Source organism: Lissotriton helveticus, chromosome 4_1 (assembly GCF_964261635.1).
Source record: "Lissotriton helveticus chromosome 4_1, aLisHel1.1, whole genome shotgun sequence".
Taxonomy (NCBI): domain Eukaryota; kingdom Metazoa; phylum Chordata; class Amphibia; order Caudata; family Salamandridae; genus Lissotriton; species Lissotriton helveticus.
The window spans coordinates 204929592-204951340 of record NC_136063.1 but is presented as its reverse complement, the minus strand read 5'-3'; the positions used below and the strand labels follow the sequence as shown (position 1 = coordinate 204951340).

General features: G+C 44.5%; 1 protein-coding gene across 1 annotated transcript in view; it reads right to left on the bottom strand.

Moving 5' to 3' along the window:
* Positions 1-21749, bottom strand: part of TRAPPC9 (trafficking protein particle complex subunit 9) — a 2424721-nt gene that overhangs the window by 2119602 nt on the left and 283370 nt on the right. Inside the window, exon 9 of the mRNA XM_078686702.1 lies at positions 19679-19822. Within this exon, the coding sequence (XP_078542828.1) occupies positions 19679-19822 (144 nt within the window). The remainder of the gene's footprint in view (positions 1-19678; positions 19823-21749) is intronic.

Sequence of the window (21749 nt, the reverse complement as noted above, 5' to 3'; positions counted from 1 at the left end):
GGCAGATGAAGAGCTGTGTAGGTTGTAACTGAATAAATCTCATCTACTCATATTACTGAGTCATGGATCTACTACAACCCCCTCTAGGGGAAAGCCCAGGAGAAAGAAGGTCAAAAACAGAAAGAGTTCACAAGATCCACAAAAACGTGCGCAGGGGGAGGGATCCCGAGCCAAGCCTCTTTCAAGAAGAGGGGATATCAGGGGAAGTCCTTTGATCATGCAAAGGCAGGAAAATTCTGTGACCTTATGAAGGAAGGTCAGTATTTTGGTTGTTTTCAGTCAGGACACAATAGAGGAGATGCTATCTGTACAAAGAAGCACCCACTGGTGGGCAGTCCCAGGGGATTGGCAGCAGAGGTGTAGGGGGTGCAGACTTTACCAGAGCTGGGGAAGGGGTTGACAGAGTCTACTTTCAGAAGCATCATCTGTGCTGACTCTTGTGACTAGCTGCGAGAATGTGAATGTCTGGGATGTCCCAACCTTGGTGACGCAATCTAATGAGGACTCTCGTCCATCTGTCTCAGATTACTACTATTTAGGTGCTCTCTGCGTAAGCCCTGACGAAGTTCTCGTGGCACTAGGGGAACGAAACGCGTTGGCTGTGCCGTTTTTATGAAAAGAATGATTACGAATAAAGAGAAGAACTTTCAAATAAACCTTTCGCACAACTGATTTTATTGGAGTGCACCTTCCTTTTCCTATGAACATTTTGTTTCTTACACATCCTCTGGCAGCGGGTGTTGGGAGAAGTTGCACCAACGTATAATTGAAACTGACGGAATTGATGTGCTTGACCTTGGTCTGCTGCTGTGCTTTTTGTACCGTACTCCCTTGAGTAAATCAAACATCACATTTCACTTAAATGCCAAGTACACCCAAGTATACGTGAAAGTCACCGCCCACAATGACATAATTGCACTGAGAAGAGTGATGAAAGAGCTACAGTCATGGGTGACCCAACATCACCTCCAACTAAATTATCAGAAGACAGAATTCCTTCAGATCTCACCACCTCAATGGAACACTCCAGTACAAACTTGATTAGAAGCCTCAAGCGCTCTCAACTGTAGGAATGCTACTGTCGAGACAGCAAAATCCCTGGGCTTCACCCATGACAAGACAGAGTATGTATGCGAATGTCAATGCAATAGCAAGGAAGATGCAGCACCAAATCAGATTACTTTAAAACGTAAAACTTTTCATTGCAACCGCCGATTTCTCTTGCCCTCACAAAATTGACTAAAGAAATGTTGTTTTGACCATCATTGCCAAAATTCACCTAGCTCCTCAACAGCTTTGACAACCAACCCGGAAGGCAACCCACCCTACCATCAGCTGACCATCTTCCCCCCGTTAACACCCTTAACGCCTGGAACCCAATCTCCACTGAGGACACCATCCGCCTGATGAACTCCATCCACTCTGGATCCCCCACAGACCCATGCCCCCACCACATCTTCAACAAAGCAGACTCCGTCATAGCTCCGCACCTCCGAGACGTCATCAACTGCTCCTTCAACTCCGCTACCTTCCCAGAAGACTGGAAACACGCTGAACTCACCGCCCTTCTGAAAAAACCAACAGCAGACCCCACCGAACTCAAAAACTACCGCCCCATCTCACTTCTTCCATTCCCGGCCAAAGTCATCGAGAAAGCTGTCAACAACCAGCTCTCCGCCTTCCTCGAAGCCAACAAATCACTCGACCCCTCACAATCTGGCTTCCGAGCCAAACACAGCACTGAGACCGCACTCATGGCAGCAACAGACGACATTCGAACTCTACTGGACAATGGAGACACAGTCGCCCTCATCCTCCTCGACCTCTCTGCAGCCTTCGACACAGTCTGCCACAGCACCCTTTTACAACGCCTCAGAAACATCGGAATCCAAGGAAAGGCACTGGAATGGATCACCTCGTTCCTCACCGGAAGAACCCAGAGAGTCCGCCTCCCACCATTCAAGTCCGAGGCCTCTGAAATCATCTGCGGCGTACCACAAGGATCCTCACTCAGTCCCACCCTCTTCAACGTATACATGAGCCCCCTCGCGGCCATCGCCCGCCAACACAACCTCAACATCATCTCTTACGCGGATGACACTCAACTGATCCTATCTCTTACCAAGGACCCCAGCACCGCCAAAACTAACCTACACGAAGGAATGAAAGAAGTCTCCGAATGGATGAAACAAAGCCGTCTGAAACTGAACTCAGACAAAACAGAAGTCCTCATCTTAGGTAAATCCCCCTCTGCATGGGACGATTCCTGGTGGCCGAAAGCCCTCGGGAATGCACCCATCCCGACAGACCACGCACGGAACCTTGGCGTCATCCTGGATTCTTCACTCTCAATGAACAGACAAGTCAGCGCCGTATCCTCTTCCTGCTTTAACATTCTTCGCATGCTCAGAAAAACATTTCGCTGGATCCCCTCCGAAACAAGGAAAACAGTCACCCACGCTCTAGTCACGAGCCGACTGGACTACGGAAACACCCTCTACGCAGGTACCACCGCTAAACTCCAGAAGAAACTACAACGAATCCAAAACGCCTCAGCCAGGCTCATATTAGACATCCCACGCAACGAACACATCTCTGGTCACCTTAAAGACCTCCACTGGCTACCCGTCAATAAGAGGATTACTTTCCGACTGCTTACCCACGCACACAAATCACTCTACGACATCGGACCAGATTGCCTCAACTCTCGACTGTCCTTCTACTCCCCCTCCCGCCAACTTCGCTCTTCCAGCCAAGCCTTCGCCACTGTACCTCGCATCAACAAGACCACCATGGGAGGCAGATCCTTCTCATACCTGGCTGCCAAAACATGGAATTCACTCCCCACTTACCTTCGCCTCACCCAGAATCACCTAGCGTTCAGAAAGCAGCTTAAAACGTGGATATTTGACAAATAATCCACCTCCCCTTCCTAAGCGCCTTGAAACCCTCTGGGTATGTAGTGCGCTATATAAATGTTATGACTTGACTTGACTTGACTCCTCTAGGAGGGGAAACGGCCACTACAACGCGGCCGTTTCCACGAAATCCTTTACCACGCATGCATTACAACGCATGCGTGGTTACAACAAGAGGTTTTACCACGCATACCTTTACTACGAAATACGTAGTAAAGGCATGTGTGGTAAATGAAAAGAAAAAAAAGGGGGGGTTTGTGGGGTCTCCCCATAAAAAAAAAAAATAAAGCGTAGGAATAAAAAGGGGGGCTGGGGGGGTCTCCCCCCCAAAAACAAAACTAACCTGAAGAGCCGAAGCTGATGCAATCAACGTCGTTAGAGAGGAAACGGAAAGTAACTTCCGCTTCCTCTTAACGACGTACGATCGACGTAACCAAAGAAGATGGAGAGAAGGCGAGTTAAAAGGTAAGGGGCATTTTAGTAAAAAAAAATATATATATATTAAGGGTGAAGGGCAGGGGTAAATATAAGGAGTGGAGGCTGGGGGCATGTAAGGGGAGAGTTATAACCTTTATCGAGAGTATGCCCTCACCATGCATAAATTTACAACGAAAAACGTTGAAAATGTATGCGTGGTAAAGGAATATTCGAGGTAAATGTTATGCGTGGAAAACGAATTCCGTTGTAACGCATGCGTGGTAAAGGCATGCGTTGCAACGGAATTCGTTGTAACGTCATACAATCCTCTAGGAGCGGCTCTTAAGCCTGCAGTCCACTTGGTAACAGGAGACAACAAACTGGCTCCAATCCACGCCAGAAGTCAATTGAAACTAGCCTGTATTACCCACAGGACTCTACATAGAGGGACAGCAAGCTACCTAGCCTATATAATTATTATTTGGGGGGGAAGAGAATCCAAAATCTCAGAAGTATAGACTTTGTATCAAAAACCCTCTCTCCGAACAATCCCGCACACAGATCTAATCCTTTTTAGACATTGCGTCAAAGACCTGAAACTATTCCTCCAGCTATAAGAACCAACTTCTCTTTCGCCACATTTAATAAATAACTTGAACACCTTCTATTTGCTCAGTATTTTCAGTCATAATATGCTGTCATCTGGTTACACTTAGCTGGGTATTCACCGTAGACAAAGAAGAAGTCAAGTCGAATACAATAAAGTGTCTTAGGAGACTGCGTCTAACACACTACATTAAAGACAGCTCTTCGACCTGCATCCGGCCTACCTACACCAGCATCACCATTTTGCAACAGACAAATACAAATCTCCTCCTATTTACTCCTGTCACCTCTCACCATACATCCTTCTTATGTAAACATATATGTTCTTTATAAATATCTACCTTTTCTCCACATACTTCATGTACATCAAGCCTACCCTCAATATGGACATGCAGAACCATATACTCTTTAGGTTTAACACCATTACACCTTAATCCTATGCTGGAAAGTACTTTGATACCCAAGTAGGTCTGGTTAGCACTATATACAACCGTAAAAAATAAACTACTGTTGCAAATTTAGCCACAAGGACAAAACTTCGAAATTCAGAGGTACATTTTGCAGCTTCTGTTTGCAATGTGCTTTGTGGAGGGCATAGTTAATTGGCTACTTCAGGCCTACTGCAAGAGGCTACCTCTGGTAGTATTTTGCTTGTGAGAGCACTCTTCTACGGTAAGGGCTGAAAGGTGAGCAGTAGGTAAGGCCTCTTTCACTGTACCTCCAGGCATGGCCATGCACTGAAATCGTCTCTCAATGCACAGATTAACCCTTTCTACTCATGTTTGGCTAACTTCTCAGCCACAGTGTCTGTGAGAATTGAATTGTTAAATTTGGGCCTTGCTCCTTTATACAAAACAGACATTTTATTAAACCTGCTCAATTAACGGTGTCCAGCCGTAGGTCACACGTTTGAATATCCAGGCAGTGCCAACTCTGCTTTTAGTGATTTGCATGTTCTTAAAATATGTATCCTGAGTGGACTAAACATTGCACCAATCTACACACTGCATGGATGCTGAGTTTGGCTGAAACAGAAAACTTAAAATGCTATCATTAACTACTGTTTGTCTGCTTTCTATGTTTAGTGACAGTGTGAAGAAGGGAGGACAGAAACCAGACACAGACAGCTGAGTGGACAGACGGGTGCCAAGAGCCTTTTTTAGGTCTTGCCAAGGCAGCGCTTGCGCTGTCTGTTCAAGACATTCTGTATTCAGGATACGGGCTTTAAGCTCCATCCACTGCCTGCCCATGTTTTTAATTGGCTCTTGTGACTGTCTTTTATAAATGCTTTTTTCTTTGGTCAGTTTGCTCAGTAGTCACTCCTTACTCCTTCCTTTTCTACTCTTGTAACCTCCGATAATGACTGGCCCTCTTGCATGTGCTCTTAATCTGTGTGTTTCATTTACAATTGCAGAGCACTACTTTCTTAATAACCTGGAGTTGCAGGCACAAAGCTACCACTTCCTGACCGCATTTCCCAGACCCTAATAGTATTTTTAATGTATTTTATTTGTTTTGGTGCAGTCCGGCATGCTACGCTTTATCTTGAAGTATGGCGGACACGCCTTTCTCTTGTTCTGCACAGCGCGGGTCGCCCAAATCCTTTTTTTAAGTAAAGAACTGAAAACATATTTTTACTGTCAGCGCGTGGCCTGTTTCATGAGCATCACGCTTTATCTTTTAGTTGCTGCTCCAGTGCCGACCTCCATTTTTAAAATAAAGAATTTTAAACATACTTTTACTCCAGCACTGCATCTCTTTAATTTCAGCCGGCCAGTGTGCTTGCTTGTTTTGTTGCAGCGTGGCATGTTTGCAGAAACATATCTAATGGCATTTTTTATTTACTTTCTTTTGTCGCTGAGCATGATACATCCTAGGGTGCAGTACCTTATGTGACCAAAAGGTGTCCCCAAGGTACAACTAGTGATATCCTGGGACATTGCACCCTTTTACTGCTTCGTGCACATGAAATAGTTGTCGCCCTGTCAGCGCGGCACCCATTTCACACCCGCTGCGCTTTATCTTTTAGCTGCAGCTTGGGCGCGCTCGCCAATCTTAATTTTAAATAATAAAGAACTTAAAACATACTTTTACACCAGCGACACATCTCTTTCACCTCAGCCGCCCGCCATACTTGTGTCTTTTGTTGCAGCACGGCATGTTTGCAGAAACGTATCTAATGCCATTTTTTAATTATTTATTCATTTTCTTTTGTCGCATAGCATGATCCCTCACAGAGTGCAGTACCTTATGTGGGCAAAAGGTGTCCCAAGGGACACCTAGTGGTAACTTGTGGTACTGCATCCTTTCACTGCTTGTGCACATTAAACAAACGTTGCAGTACCCAGAAAACTGTGCTGCATAGCTAAATACTTATAAGATCCCAAAGGCGAGACCTAATGCTTTGCAAACACTTGCTGTTCACATGTTGTCGGGCAGTAACAGCTGTTAATTATCTTTCTTGTCTTTGGGCGCATGCGACATCGGCTCAAGGCCCTTAGCTGCGGGCCAGGCATGTTAATGTCCGCTGAAATGGAATTTGACAACTGTTAGCACCCTGAACAAAGGGCAATAATGTTTAATTATTTACATGTGTGGAGTAATATTGTGCTTGTCACTATATTAATAGCCTGTTACAGTTAACATTATCATTTTAGCCAATGGGATTCAGCAGTGAGCAATACCGATAAAAAAGGAACAGTCTGTCTGGTTTCCAAATAAACTTAAACTGCGTCTTTTAAACATACAACAAATATGATTCCACTGCATGCCAGCTCACCAGCAATGCTTAGAACATTTATGATACAGAGAAGATGGTTCTTAACAAGTGATAATGAGTCAAGAGAAAACATGCTGGCGCCAATAAGAAGCTGGTCACCCTTTTATGAGATGCTTACAAGGCGCTTAATCGTGGAGCTATTCCTGAAGGCTCCGTGGGAGCACTTCTGATGGTTTCTGACAGAGCGCATAAACTCCCGCCAAACTGATACGTCAATGTGTGTTGTGCCAACAGCGGATGCGTAACAGAGACTCGTATGGGAGATAGGCTGCTATTAACAGACGCGCCAGAGTTTGAGGAGGTCATGATATTTCTTAATGGCCCAACAAAGACCAAGTAGTAATGAAAAGGGGACTTGTATACAGACCCAGCTGCGCCAAAAGACAAGGAGGAAGCAGTATTAGTAGGCTACCAATCAGTTGCGCAAATTTAATGCATACAGCCTAAAAATGACCATTATGGTGTATGAAAAGCGCTCCAGGCAGCAAAAGTTGGTTTTTGGCCAAAACATCCGGCTAGTTCCTGCTGGATAGCCTTGAAGGCAGATGTAATGCAATATTTCTGCACACTCTTTCTTCAATCAATCAAACAGGAGTTTTAAAGCGCTGCTTATCACCCGTAAGGGGGTCCAGGCGCTAGGGGTATTCTGCTGCTGGATGTCGTCAGTTGAACAGCCAGGTCTTTGGGCCATTTGTGAATTCTTGCAGTGTGGGGGAAGCCTTGAAGGGGAGGCTGTTCCAGGCTTTGGCTGCCAGGTAGAAGAAGGAGTGGCCACCTATCCCGCTGCGGCGGTACTGAGGAGTGTGGGCGGGGGCAGTTGTCTGGTGGAAGTTCAGGCTTTCTTAAACCAAAAACATATTTTAAACTTCAGTTATTTACATAGCCTTCATACTGGCCTTTAGCCTATTTCTAAATGCTTAACAAAGTACAAAGAGATTAAAATAATGTGTCCAAGATCACAGAATGTGGTTAGCTGATGAAGCAGAGGAGGAGTGCTCTGGTCTCTTGGATCCAAAGCCAAGGACTTGGCCCTGAGAACCCATTTGTGTCAATTCAGTACACACAACACCATAACTCTGTTCTATCTTACTGTGAAGGGTTGATTTTAGTTTGAGTTAATTACCAAACAGATGGCATTTCATAATCCCCTTTCCGAGCTGGATTGATCAATCTTGAAAACGGTGTGACGATAAAAGGCTCAAATTGTACGTTACGCCGACATGACAGCTACTGAAAGTATTGGGGAAATTGAATATCACGCTAGCACTGTATAACATGTTCTTAATGGGTTTATGGGTACATGTTGAGATAGTGTGCCACATAATGCTTTCCTAAATAGAATGTTGCAATACGTAATGTACAGTGCTGGTAACATGTCTGTTCACTTGCCTATATGATAAATGCCAATAAAAATGTTTTTAAAAAAAAACCTCTGTTCTACAACAGAGTAAACAAACACAAACCCACAAGAAATCGTCCTAAAAAGACCAATGAAAAGAATTCCTTAACCAAAATATTCTGTGTTATAAGGACATGTGCTGCTGTGCAACATGGCTTAATGTAAATAAAAACAAAGTGCTATGGCGCAGACAGAGTTCACAGAGTCATAGCCCTTTTTGTTTACTTTAAGCCATGTTGCATAGCAACCTGTGCTACTTTGCAACATCTTTAAAAACATTACCAAAGCCAAATAGCTCTTTGAGGGCTATTATATTGTATTGTTTTTTTTCACAACACATTTTATTTGTTTTTAAAGATACAAAATGGGCAAATTGCATTACATATAATGAATAAGACATAGCGTACCAAGTTTTAGAGTTCCATAACAATTTGGCCTGTAGAACATCAGACCTGTCAACTAATAAACTGCACCGAACCCTACTAATTGTTTGTAACTGCAAGTGTTTAGGAGTGTGTCTTTTATTATTCAAAGTTACATGTCTATGACGTACAGATGTGCCACACATGTTTCTAGGGGAATTATGGAAAGTCTGAATGCGGCAGTGGGGGTAGATCAATGCCTCGATATATCGCCCAGCGGGACCAGATCTTTCTGTGCTTCTGTGGGCCACCCCATGCTTGAAAGACTACAATTTCGGTCCCCATGCACCTATCCATTGCTTTTTTCCATCCCCCTAAACTCGGCGGAGAAGTAGCTTTCCATTTCTGAGCTATGTCCCTTTTGTCCAGGGTTAGGTCCAGGAACAGGAGGTGCTGTTTATAGCGGTTTCCTCCAATCTTCTCCATGCTGTGAGCAGCAGCAGTCTGGGGTCCTGTGGAATGGTCCAGGCCAGGGCCCGACCCAGACAGGACGCAACATTCCTCAAGAATGGCTGTATCGTTTCGCAACTCCACACCGTGTGCAGAAAAGTGTCCTCATCATCTGTACAGCGGAGACACTCGGGGGACTGGATGACTCCTATTCTCCACAACCGGGATCGAGTGTAATATGCACAATGGAGATACTTAGATTGTATGAGGCGGTATCACGAGGAGATCACCGCGTGCCGGCGACTAGCTAGGGCCTCGGTCGAGTCATCATCTGTCAAGGTCGGCACATCGACCTCCCAACCTGCTCTGGTCTTGTGTAGTGTGTTGCGTGTGTGAGTGATCAAAGTCTGATAAATTTGTTTTTATCTTGTGCGCCCCCCAGGTCCATCATTAATAAACGACCTTCGAGGGGGTGGAATTCTCGTATAGCCTCAAATTGGAGGATATGAGGGTTTAAAGCATGTCGCATTTGTAGGAACGGCAATTTGCGCAAATGAAACTCGTTTTGTAATTGCTGAAAGGATTTAAGGATACAGTCATTATTATATTATGATGTAATTGCATTTATATAGCGCTTACTACCCCTGTCGAAGAGTCAAAGCATTTTTTCGGCAAGTAGCACGCTACTCCGGAACCCAGAGAGGATTAGTGGTGAATTAGTATAGGGAGGTATTAAATTAATTTGAGCGGTAGACATGTGAGTTGGTTATTTGGATTGAAAAAAGATAGTGGAGGAATAGAAGAGGGAAGGATTTGCATTTATTTGGAGCTTGCTACCCTTGATGTTGAAGTGCTTTTCTGCGAGTAGCAGTCTACTCTGGAGCCCAAACAGGATTAGTGGGGAATTAGAATAGGGGAATATGAAACAAATTTGAGCGGTGGACATGTTAGTCAGTTAGCTGGATGGAAAAGGATAGTGAAGGGATAAAAGAAGGAAGGGTCTAGAAGTTCTTTTTTGGGGGGGCTCAGCTACGTTACTGTTTATTTGTGGTAGAAGGGAGGGCCAGAGGGGGCATTACAAGACAATACAGAAAACAAGCCAAACAAGGGAGTTGTGGGATGGTGGGGAGGGAGGGCGCCCGAACAATGGTCAGTGATGGGATGTCATATTTAAAACCAGTTATTTACATAGCGCTTCAGACTGGCCTTTATCCTATTTTTAAATGCTTCACAAAGTACAGAGAGATTAAAATAATGAGAGTGACGGAGCACTAACAATGGTCAGTGGTCGGGGTGGGAGAGTTTAAAGCAACACCAGGGAGAAGGAGGAGAGCGGCACATGGACTGCAGAGATATGCGTTCTTCAAGAGTTGATGTCCAGTGCCTGCTGGAGCCTGAGGCCAGTGGACGGACACTGGCAGCAGACAGGAAGCTGTACTAGGTCCATGCTCTATGGCAGACACTATGCGGAAGTTCCGGTAGGAAGCAGAAAGGAGCAGGAGGGGAAGACCAATCAGAAGCAAGGATACAAGAGTGAAGTGTAAGCCAACCAATGGTAAGTAATAGGTAGGTTCTAAGCCCCTTTTCAGTTTTGTATTTTCGTTTACAAGAGAATTTGCAAGGGCTATGGACGCGAAACCTAAAAAGGGAAGTCTAGGGGTGGGTCTAGTTGTCCGGCAAGGAATGGCAATACCGCGGGCCCATGTCAATGGAAGATGCAGGGCATGGTTCTTTAGTTTCTTCTCAGAATAAAAAAGAGCCGGGTTTTGAAAGTAAATAGAGTAATCAAGAGTCCAACCCTGGCTATGCAAAACGAGGTAACAAATGCTGCAGCGCCGGACTGGAGGTGTAGCGTTGTAAATACATGTGTTTACTAGAGCTTGACAAATCCACTTGAGAGAAACTTTGGATGCAAAAAGCCTCAGTAATGCAGGCCGGAAAACAAGTCCGAATTAATTTAGAGCACACACTCCCAAAAAGGGAGCAGTTTTAAGTCTGTTTTTCTGCATTAATGATCAATCTGCGTAAAGCTCTCTCCCAGCCAAGGATGTATGAACCAATAGTCGCACAATGAGGCTCTCTTCTCTGTCACTAACCCTCGTCCTCCGAGAGTTTCTGCTGAATTCCCCGTGGATCAACTTTGATACCTGGCTGCTCCATCTTCTTCTGCAGTATTTAATGACCAGACGTCAGTGCTGCATAAAATGCGTCATTTTAATTTGTTTTGACACAAAGACACCGCGGTTGTTCCGCGTTGTCTTCAACATCAAACTTTATTTGGGTTAATATAACCATAAAAGTACACAGAAAATTATGTGAAAAACCACAAAATAGACAGTTCATAAAAGTACAAAATGCAGAAATATGATTTGCTAAATCCATACAACATCCTAGGCATGTTGATTTAAATGAAAAATAAAAGAGAGAAAATACTAGATAGATTTACTAAACAAGTATAAAACCAGTCTGCAAAAACCTCAAAAGTGTCCGCTATGCTCACCGGAAAAACATTGAAAAACACACAAGTATACTATTTGATCATTTGCTGGGCTTTGGCCCAGACAATTAGCTAGCAACCAATTCTCTCTTATAAGTTCATACTATTTAAAAATGCAAACAGCAAAACCCTATTATGTAGGGGGAATTCACTGCTGAGAAAACCTATGTAAAAATTAATTCAGATAATAATATCTAAAGTGCTCTGTGCTTTTGAGGTATGTCTAGAAATCATAATATAATACAAGGAGATGATGGACGGCGCGCGGAAACTTTTCAGACACTCGCCCCAAGTCACAGATCTGGGTTGAATCCATCATCGTTCTGATAGATCAGCTCGCGGCAGTACTTCGAACGGTGGTACTCCTGGACTATCCACTATGCTTCCTTCTCGGGAATCTTTCATTGGCTTTCCTGGATCCACTTCAAGCTCAGCATGAAAAATAACAGCAACCTGGTCCCGAAGATGACCAGAACACTTTAAAGGTCGAAACGCTGTTGTCCTTCCAGCGCAATCCTTGGCTTAAATCTACTGTTCACGAAATTGTGTATCCCTTGTAAAACAACTTTTACTAAAATCAATCGTGAAACAGAAAGTATCTTGTATATATTATTAATTGTTTTCACTCTGCGCTGTTCCTCGCTGTGTCACTTGTCACATGCGCCACTCACCATTTGTTCCACGAGCACTTGTGCACAAGTCTTTTCGGGTTACACCCACATTTATTGTAAACAGTGTTGATACTGTTCTCTTGCTTACAATTTGTCTTTAATACAGATTGCTCCTTGTTAGATTTGGGGGTCTCTAGTTGGCACAGGTAGGTACTTGTGACAAGAAGGGACCCTCTCCTCTAGTCAGGGTAAGGGGGATTACACTCCTAAATTAACCCCTGCTCTCCCTCTAGGTTGCGTGGCGCGAGCAGTCAAGGCTTATTTCAGAGGCGTTGTAAATTAAGTAGTTGTGACCACATACAGTAACCCAGTGACAACACTACAAATGGACACCACACAGGTTTTATATAAACAAATAAGTAGACTTTATATAGAGTTACCACAAGACCATTAAACGACAAAAAAACACACTATGATTACTTTAAGATGGTAGATTTAAGCTTAGTTCAGCTCAGTTCTTAGATGCGACACTCTGCGTCACTGTACCTTAAGTTGCGTTGAGCTTCCATGCCAAGCAATGTCGCAGCGATGGGGAATGCGGCAAAGTCAGGTGCAAAGAAATAAAGACGTGAAGAACTTCCAGATGCGGCGCGCTTTTCGGGGATGCGAGAAACTCTCGGTTCGATGCGTGGACTGTAGCGGCGACACCCTTACGATGCGACAGCAACAGCTCCAGCGGCGACGCTCTTCTCTACGATGCGTGAAGTTTCCGCTCGATGCGACAACTACAGCGGCGACATCCAAGATGCGACGGCAGCAGCTCAGACGGCGGCGCGCTTCTCGGGGATGCGAGGTGCTCTTGGTCGATGTGGTGCAATTTGACAGTTCCAGCGGCGACACCTTCCGGCTTGCGACAGCAGGCACAGCGACGGCGACACGCTCCAAACTCGTTGCGAGATTATTCTCCTGATGTGGTGCAGTGCGACAGCTCCAGCGGCGACACCCTCCTTCTTCGGAGTTGCGACGGCAGCAGCAGCGACGGCAACACGCTTCCTCTTAGTTGCGGCACGCTTCTCTCCGATGCGGTGCAGTGCGACAGTTCCAGCGACGACACCCTCCTTTCTCCGGAGTTGCGACGACAGGCACAGCGACGGCGACACGCTTCTTCTTGTTGAGTGACGCTTCCAGCTCCTTGCGACACGCAGTTCCTCAGAAGGCCCAAAACAGCAGCAGGCACTTCCACAAGAGCTCTTGGGAGCTGGGGGGTGAAGTCTGTTGTCCCTGAGACTTCAGCAGGAGGCAAGCTATTTTACAAGTCCTTGGACATCCTTCACAAGTTGAAAGCAAAGTACTCAAAGTTCCTTTCTCCTTCCTTTGGCAGTAAGGCAACCACTGCAGGCCAACCCCCCAAGCAGCACTTCAGCTTGGGAATAGTCTCTCCTCCGTTTCTTCAGGTTCCTCTCCTCAGTAAAGGTTTCTTTTTGTAGTCTATAAGTGATCTAATTTCATAGGATCAGGGTCCCAATATTTATACCCAGAAATCCTTTGTTCTCTGAGGGGAGAGGGACCTTTGCCCAGTCCAAACCAGTTGGCAGTCTGTTTACGAGACTTCTCCTTTCCTTTCACAGTGCAGGGCATGCACATCAGACGCCCCACAGGAGGTGGATCCAGCATTGTGGAAGGCAAGTACAGTCCTGGAGCACTCTGTTGACAGGACTCCTTCTCTTCTTTCAGTGTGCAGGGGAAAGACATCAGCCGCTCCCCAGGGGGTGGAGCCAGCATTGTGGAAGGCAGGCACAGCCCTATTCAGAGTTCAGGTGTACTCCTCCCTCCCATCAAGATGCAGATCTCTCTATTCACCACTGGGTGACTCAGCCTGTCTCTTGGAATTCCCCAGCCCCGTCACTCACAGAAACCAGACATAGGAATACACAAACTAGCAGAGGCAGGTTTGAATACCTACTTTCTAAAAGTGGTATTTGCAAACACAGAATATTAAAATAAACTTTACTAAAAGATGTATTTTATTATTCTGAGTTCAGGCATACTAAACTCGAATTTCTACCATGTTCTCTGAGCCTGTTAGGATTTTAAAATGTAACAGTTCTAACAGCCCATTCTGGCCTATGGAGAACAGGTAGCCTTGCAATAGTGAAAAACGAAAATGGCTGTAATTCACTATTAGGACATGCCACACACATCAGGGCTTGTCCTACCTAATACTTACAATGCACCCTGCCCTTGGGCCTACCATAGGGGTGACTGATATGAAGAAAAGGGAAGGTTTAGGGACTGGGAAATGGGTGCACTTGCCCAGTCAGCATGACAGTACCAGACTGCACGTAGGCTCTGCAATGGCAGACCGTAGACACATTTTACAAGGCTGCTTCTGTGGGTGGCAACCAGTGCTGCAGGCCCACCAGCAGCATTTGGATTTACACGCCCTAGGCACACTCAGTGCACTAGACTAGGGTCTGATAAGTAAACCAAATAGCCAAACATGGAACCACTGATTAGTACATCAATTTACAGTAGGGAGCACTTGCACTGTGGCATTAAATAGCAGTGGCACAGTGCCCAAAGCATCTAACACCAGCAAAAACACATGAGGCAACAGCAAAAATGAGAGGGAGACCCACGCGAATGGTGCCAGGTCTAACACTCCTTGCATCTCTTACCTACCTTGGAGTCTCTCTTTTCTTTTTTTGCAACTTTATGTGCATATTGTATTGAACGGCCTTACAAACATTACCTGTTGAGACACTGTTTATTGTTATATAAAGCTCAATTACATCACAGCCGGAGGAGGCATCAAGGTCAAGTCATAGCAGTGACACCTGCTACTGGCGCAGGAAAGGTATTTCAATTTTATAATGTGTACATAAGGATTAAATTAACCTGGCTCAGAAATAGACTGCACTTGTAAAGCACCTGCCGCAGTTCCACCGTGTGACCCTCCAGTCCCAAATAAAATGGCTCAATAGGTAAATGATGCAAGTTAATTACTGCATGGTCCTTTCTCCACCCCCACCTGGGTATCAGGTCCGCGGCAGATCACCGGTCAGATCACCCTTTCCAGGCCTCCCTCTGAAGTTTGTCAAAGCAGGCATTAAAGGAACAGGCAAGGGACTTATCCATATGCCATTTACCCAAAATGCCTAAGTGCCACTAAACCAACAGCTAGAAGTGAGCAAAATACTTTTAAAAAAATCTCTTTGTTGGATGGGGTCCGCCCGGTATGGGAGTATGTTGTCTGCATGTAGAGATATTGGGTCTACCCAGTCCAGGTCCCGGTTTTGGGTATCTCTGCATCCAGCACGCAAGCCGCTCAAGAGCAATGGCAAACAGCAACATGAGGCAGCAAACAACCCTGCCTGACAACCCATCCTATCGGTATTTCCTCGAACAGCATATCATTCACTTTTACCCGGCCACAGGATTTCGATATAGCAATTTGACCGACCACATGAAAGACATGAATCCCATTTTCCTCAGGACCGCCCTTAAGTATGGCCATTTCATGGAGTCAAATGCCTTTTCGGCGTCCAGTAATAAGAGCATCACTGGATCCCCAATCATCCCACTGCACAGCAGGCAGCCAAACAAGCAGCTGAGATTTTGTTTTTTAAATATATGTTTGGGGGCATTTAACCATAGTAATACAAAAATGCATACAGGAGCAAAATTCAGTACATGAGACACTCATTTGGATATTTCAGACTACACCCTGTTGCCATGCCAGTTCAGCTGTTAACATGCAACACATGATGACATCCTAACGTCCGATTAAACAAGGATCATAACTTATTATTCACATTTTATTCATAACACTCAGGTTCAGAGGGGCCACTTGTGTTACATAATGATGAATACCATGGGAAGGAATCAGTGTTCTTGTCTATTCCTATGTCCACATGTAATATCTGATGGGAGTTATAGATCTGGGCCCATTCATGCCAGAGTGCAAATAAGTAAAATCGTTCAATTTTAAAGAAAAGCAACTAAAGAGATAACAAAACAGCTATGAGGGTCTGAACACCAGGGAGACCTTTTGGGGCCCATTTTAGTTCCTATGGCTCCCAGGGTCCCGAGGTGCATGTGTCGGTATGTTGGGGATAAGAGAGGGGGAGGGGAGGATGTTTCGGAGGTAACTCGACTATCTAATCAAGCAAGCAAATATTCAGGGTGTTCCATGGCAACCGCCCCCTTGCTGCGTCGTATATTTTTTATTAGCCCCCTGTACAGCACCTCTTGGGACTCAATTTCTGTATATCTCAATCAAAAAGCCTTCTCCTGATCATCCAGACCACCTGGGGGGTCCACAGTGCCCCCATCTCATGAGGGGCCATCCCCAGGCTGTCCCTCAGTACCATCTCTTCTGCTATCCCATGCTCCAGGTACTTCTGCCCAAGGGCCTGCCAATGGGCGACGTCGTAACCCTTGTGCATTGTCTCTAATCAGAGTTCCTCTTCTGCTCTAGTCCATATGTCAACATCCCTCTCCCATGTCTCAATCGCTGGGGCCATCCTGGCCTGCCACAGCATTGCCATCTCTATGAGGCAAACCTCCATTGTACAGGGTACTGTGCGGTCTTGTACTCAATTAAGTGTGGCAACAACTGTATCCCAAAATTCCTGCAACCCTGACAGCTCCACGCCATGGTCTAAAATCCGCCTCAAGCTCCATGCACCGCCTCAGCTCTCCCCCATACATGCCCTGTAATCTATTGGGGGGGGTCAGATAGGTCATGTGTACATGAGTAAATTGGACATATTTAAATCTAGTATTCCTAGAAATAAGCTTAGGGCTGTCCATAATCTTACCCCAGCCTGAGACCGACAAGTCTCTACTCAGTAACGCTCCCCACTTTTCCCGGATCTTTACCAACGGTTTCGTAATCATCTCCAGCTGTGCCCTATAAAACCACTGCCCCAGCTGGCGTGCAGAGCCTAAGATCATCATCACCTGAAGAACAGCATGGGTCTCAGTCTCCTGCCTGCCCTCGGACCACAGGTCTCAAACGTCCTTATTAAAGCATGGTAGATCAGGAATTGTCTCGGAGGCAGCGCACATTGTGACATTAAGTCATCTAGTGGGATGAGTTTTCCCACATGGTAGCAATCACACAACGTAATCAAGCACACCATCATCCAGTCGGATAGCTGTTGTCTCGTAAAGGGAAAAGGGGGTCAAGTCTGGGGCATATAAAGTGGTCCCAGTCATTCTCTCAGACATGTCCGCCAGCACAGCAGTGCTACTAATGTTCCCTGTTGTGGAATTACCACTTTCGGATCAAGGAGTTTTGCGAACAGAAGCCACTGGTTGCCAACCAATCCAACTGAACCCAACGTCTCAAGGCCCTCGCCATCCAACCACTGGGCCAACCATTGAAGTTGGGCAGCCAAATAGTATAATTCAAAATCGGTGGCTCCAGGTCCGCTCTGTCCCGGATCTCTCCGGAGAATTGTCAGGGAGACTCTGTTGCACTCTCCATCCCATATCAACTCTGAGATTAAAGTATCTAAGTGGTTGAACCATGAGCGCGTTATTGTGATAAGGAGGTTGGCAAATTAGTATAAAAGTCGAGGCAGAATAATAATCTTGGATAAAGAAATGCGAGCCATCACCGGCAGTTTCAAAAGCGTCAGAACTGGACGCTGAACTTAAGAGAACAAACCGCTGGCCCTAAGTTACCTTCTTTAAGATCATCTAAGGCATGGAATACTTGAATTTCCAAGTATTCGCTTTTTCCCTGGACAAACGGTTGTTGTTTTCATGTTTAATGTTCCCTTGTTCTGCTAGGGGCAGCAGTGTGTGACCTAGTTGGCCTGACAGGTAGTCAGATATAGAAACTCTCTGGGATTTGAGAGCCCGTGTGCTTTTCCACTTATAAGGTCATGTCCCTCTTTACATCCAGCAGCTGTTGTCTGCTCTCTGGCATCTGTCAACTCTATATACACAAACCTTGAGACACTTTCTTCTTCTCTCGCAAGTACCACTGACACTTTAGTCGCCATTTTGTTTGCTCATTGCTCTTTTAATCTTTGCAACCCTCTTGGGTGGCAAACTGTAATCAATACTGAAAATATAAAAATGATCCATCTTGGTCAAACATTTGAGTTCTTCCATTTAGCTACAGTGTCTATTTCACACTTCATGAACATTATGGAACCTCATGCTTCTGTCTCTGTACTAAATTGTGTTGGTTTTGTGTTTCTTACATTCTAGGTGATGCCAGAGTTCTGTGTACATTAGAGATTCATGAACATTAAAGAATATTACACAAAGCTTATAGCCAGGGGTCAGTGCTTCACTGCCGTAAAGTGTATTACAATGTGCTTAGCTGTTATCATTTTCTACCTAGGATTACCTTTCTTAACATATAATTGCTTGCTCTGTGCACCGTACGGAGTTACATTTTATAATGTATTTTTAATATGATTTCAATTAGCTATTTTCAGCTGTAGATTGTACTGTAAATGTCTACTAGGAGAGTGAGAGGCATGGGGGGGTCCATTTTCTGTTGCTGACTTGGTGAACACTGGTTAAGCAGGGGCCCTAAGCCTTCTCTCTTACAGACAACTCAGTGGTCCGTGTGCCTGCGTGCTTCTCAGAACCCGGCTTGACAGAAATCATCAATGCAATGCATCACAGTTAAGGTATTGACAGCAGGGCCGGCCAATCCCCATACAGCAACACTGAGGAAATTAAATTTGGCACCCATTATGACCCTCCTCTTGACATCTTACCCATCTGCACCTCCCATTGGAAACCCTAGTAGGGGCTATGTGTGCTCACCAGTCATACCCTGCAGAGTATCTCAGAGCAAAGACCGGCCTATAAACAAACATCTGAAACTGATCTCCTTAACTGAATCACCCATTGAGTTGCTAAACTGGAGCTGAGAGTCAATGGGAGGGGGCGAGAGGGAGAAAGAAGGGCAAGTGGGGACAAAGGGGAATTAAAGCATTATATAATGTGGCTCGTGAAGTCAGCTGCATGTGTGCCCCTCTAAATCTAGGTGTCCTGGGAGCAGCTCAATCTTACAAAACCCAGTCCTGATTGACAGATACCCATATACAGTCATAAGCCTGTGTTTAATATGAAAAGACACATGTTAATAGGATGGGCGGTGATAACTTATCTTTTTATTTTAGGACCATTTAAAATAATATTAAATTGAAAAATAAAGCAGGTCAATGACCAAATCAATAGAAATACTACTTTTGGTAGTCACCAACTAACACTCAGTCCTAAACACTTAAAATTGCACTCAGAGAGAGATTTGGCAACACCACACACAACACACACCAGAATTCAATGATTTACAAATGATTAAGACATGCTTACTGAAAATAGTAATAAACCCACCATCTCGCCACTAATTATACAGCGGCACAAGACAAAACAGACTCTGGTCTGACCTGGAATTCTCAAAACCGAGGTTGGAAGATACCCAGACTCCATCAGCGATACAAGTTCATACTTACGATACAAAGCATACAATATAAACGGCTTACATAACATTTACTTTATCTTTTACTTAATATTCAAACCAGTAACAAAGCGATCTAACATGCATGTACATTGAGATAAAAAAAAAACACACAAAAAACCTTCACTGTAATTTGCAACAGACCTTGATCAGAGAGGAAATCCAACATGGTCTGCAAGAGAAAGGACAGATGCCGCACGGAGAGAGCAGGGTTTCCCATCCTTCTGGAGGCATACACCAACTCGTGAAGCAGGCGCATCTGCACTGCAGCCCATCCTTTGTGTGACCCTGCCAAAAAAAGAAATCCATGTCAAAATCTGATGCTGAATTGGAAACACAAAGAATTTCACTGAATCAATTCTGAAATAGAACTTTGGGATTCGAGGATGGAAAATTGAAAGGTAAGCTAAAGCTCTCAACAGAAGTTTCAAGGCGGTATCGTTGACCACCCGTAGACCCGTCCGTCTGCAGCTTTAGATCAGTTTTTAGGCTGCTGCTCCTCTAAACATCAGCTTTCATCGTCCACAGACGGCTTTTTTTTTTTATTTCAAGTCATTTTTATTGAATTTTCCAAAAATGAACAGATAAGTAAATAAATACAGTGATAATGATAGACAATAAGAAAACACAATGATAATGATAGAACAATAAGAAATACAAAGAAAATAAAAATAGACCCAACAAATATCAGGTTGCTCAAGTGCCTTACCAAGGGAGTTGCCGTGATGCTGTAATGACATACCGGTGGTCAAACAATGACAGTTACAGCCGAATAATAGTGTAAAATACAATACATTACAGGGTTATCGTGTAAGCACAATTACCCCATAGTAACAATAGAATACATAATAAAATACATTACAGGTGCCGCACATTTGAAATTGCGTTCGGTATGCATTATCTTGTGTGAAGTGTTAGACAGTTTTCACGGTGGGTCATATGAGAAAGAGAAGGCATCTAGGGAATCCAAAGCTTCCTGTGTGACTTGCGCCAAGGAAAGGCATGGCGTGTAACGTTAGCAGCTCCTCTTAGGAAGGATAACCATTCTTGCCACATCCTAAAGGAGACTTCTTTGGAATTTTTTCACTTACTCAAAACAATTTTACAGGCTACAGTAAGCATGAGATCTAATAAGTACCGATCATTCACATCTTTAATCTTAGGGTCAAGGGCACCTATAAGAATGTAGGAAAATTCCCTTGGGGGGGCAATGTTGAAAGTATTATTTATACATTCGTAGATCTTATCCCAATATGGTTTTAAGATAGGGCATTGGAAGAGCATGTGGCCAAGATAACCAACTTGAGACTTACAATTCCAGCAAGTGGGCCTTTCGCTGAGTTTAAGTTTAAAGATCTTCTCTGGGGTCCAATATGTCCTATAAGCATAAGCTTTGTTTGCGATAATATTGGGGACATTTTATTAGAAAAGGGGGTTATATGGATTTTCTCCCAGTCGAATGATATGTTGCTAGAGTTAGTCATGGCTTCCCATTTTGCATCATATTTCCTGTGGGATTTGCGAGGCTTAGGGGATAGGAGTTTATAAACTATAGATGCGGTATGACCTGACTTTAGAAGCTGATGCATCTTTGAGAGAATCAACGGATCGGAAGGCTTAATAGAGCGCAACGTGAGGAGTGATTTTAGTTTTAGAAATTTATCAAAATCTATTGGATGTAAACCGTGTTGAGACTGAAACTCGGCGAAAGGTTGGGGAGGGTCCCTTAAAAAGATTTTTGAATAGATTTATGACGCTTTTGGACCAGTGTTCCCAATAGAGCGTCTCTCCATCGACCTTCAGGTTCGGGTTGTGCGAGAGAGGTCTAGTTGGATTTGTTAGTTTTTAGTACGGATAAGTGTTCTAAACGTAGAAGGGCTCTTTTAGTGTCAAGCTAAATATATTTAGAATGGGGGATGGAAGATATATCCATGGTTAGGAGAGCAGACAAAGGCATATCGTTGATGATTGATCTTTCTATGTCCACACCAGGCAGGTGTGGACATAGAAAGGGGGAGTAGCCAGTTAGATCCCTGTTTACAAAGAAATGCAGTTTGATAGTTCCTAAAGTTTTGGAAGGCCCAGAGCACCTTTATCTTTGGGCAATTTAAGTTTTTTCATAGATATTCTGGGTCTCTTACGTTGCCAGAGGAACGTGTTAAAAAGCTTATAGATCCTATTCAGGAAATCATTTGAGAGTGTCATTGGTAGCATG